Raw genomic sequence first — 1747 nt, 5'->3', positions numbered from 1 at the left:
TATATAAGATTTATAAATTTATTTATACTAAAATCTTATTTACTTAAGCTTGTTATAAAGTATAAACTAATTACTAAAAGTAATCTATATATTACTATATTATAAGGTAAAAAGTCTAACTAAATATCTATAATATTTAAATATTCTACCTATAAAAGAAGTTAAATTAGAAAAATTTCAGGCTATACTATATTAAGAGAATTATTAGCTTATATATTTATAAATTTAAATTACTTAAAAATATAAGAATTTATTTTATATTTAATATATTTTTACTCTATCTTACTATTAATAACTCTCTATCTAATTAATATCCTAATCTGCTACTATTTATTAAAGTAGAAAAATTAAAAGAATAGAAAGTTAAGAAAATTCTTAATTTTTAATAGATTTATTAAGATTATAGTAAATCTAAGCTATAATATATTATTAAATAAATTAAATATAATAAATTAATTAAAGAGCCTGCTAAGTATCTAAAGAATACTTACTAATTAGTAAATAATTACTATCTTTATTATTTTAAGAAATCCTGGCTAATTCCTTCCTAGTCTTAATAAAGCTTAATTCTAAAAAGAGGGGTACTATTATAGTATAAAGCTATAGTATTTATCTAGTTAAATTCTATCTTAACTATCTATTCTTATTCCTATATTTAAGCTATATTATCCTTAATCCTATTATAGCTTTTCAAGCTATATCCTATCTATTACCTGATACCTACTATTCTGCTGTTCTATCTGGTTAGCTCCTAGTCAATGGATATCTGAATCCAACTCTGTCCCCTGACATAGAGTATTTAAATATTATAGGTATCTAGCTAGACTTCTTACTCTATAATATAGTAATATATAGGTTATCTTTAGTAATTAATTTATATTTTATAATAGGCTTGAGTAGATAAAATCTTAATATAAATAAATTTATAAATCTTATATATAATATTAGTAAATTTCTTAATATTTTTTTTAATAAAGTAAATAATAAAGTAGCTTAATTTAAATCCTAATATTAAATAAAATCTATAATTAGCTATAAATAGTAATACTCTTATAAACTTAGAATAGATAAAATTAATAATAAATTTAGTTATTAATAATTATTTAAATTAATTATCTTATAAGTATAATATATATACTTGCAAGTATTATTCTAGAATAGTATTAATATATTTAATTTAATTATTAATTTTAGAGTAATAAATAATAAATAATAGATTATAAATCTTTAGGTAAGATATTAAGTATTTCTAAAAAATAATAATAAATTAGACTCTATAATCTAATATAATTATTTTAGAGATATTATAGAATTTCTAAATATACTTAAGGTATAAATTAATTACTTTTTTAGTATTAATTATTCTAGTATAGGAAAGGAAGTACTTTATCTTTATTAGATAATTAATTATAACTAGGATAGTATTATAGCTATTATTTAATAATAAGTATATAATAAAGTCTATACTTATATCTTACTAAGTATATTTAAGAATTAGTAAAGGCCTTAATACTCTTTACTTTATTTCTTAGAAAAGAATAATTTAGTAATAAAAGTAATAATTCTAGATCTATTAATTAATATATTTATAGATCCTAGGCTAGAAATATTTATATAATATTAATTTATATATTTTAGTTCTTCTAAGATATCTAGTAGCAGGATTTTTATAATAGAGTCTTAGTATTTTAGCTTTTATCTTATTATAGTTAGGTATATAAAATTAGTTTTAATATTTTAGATATAG

General features: G+C 17.4%; 1 protein-coding gene across 1 annotated transcript; it reads right to left on the bottom strand.

Moving 5' to 3' along the window:
- Positions 1-1315: 1315 nt before the first annotated feature.
- P175DRAFT_0426777 (uncharacterized protein) lies at positions 1316-1471 on the bottom strand (the record flags this gene model as incomplete). The annotated part of the gene is made up of 1 exon (XM_040893197.1): positions 1316-1471. A coding segment is annotated over one exon (156 nt), but the record flags the coding sequence as incomplete, so codon positions are not given.
- Positions 1472-1747: the final 276 nt, after the last annotated feature.

This window comes from Aspergillus ochraceoroseus, assembly GCF_002846915.1.
Source record: "Aspergillus ochraceoroseus IBT 24754 chromosome Unknown P175scaffold_1, whole genome shotgun sequence".
NCBI lineage: Eukaryota > Fungi > Ascomycota > Eurotiomycetes > Eurotiales > Aspergillaceae > Aspergillus > Aspergillus ochraceoroseus.
Note: the sequence above shows the minus strand (reverse complement) of the source record. Positions and strands in the feature narration are given on the sequence as shown.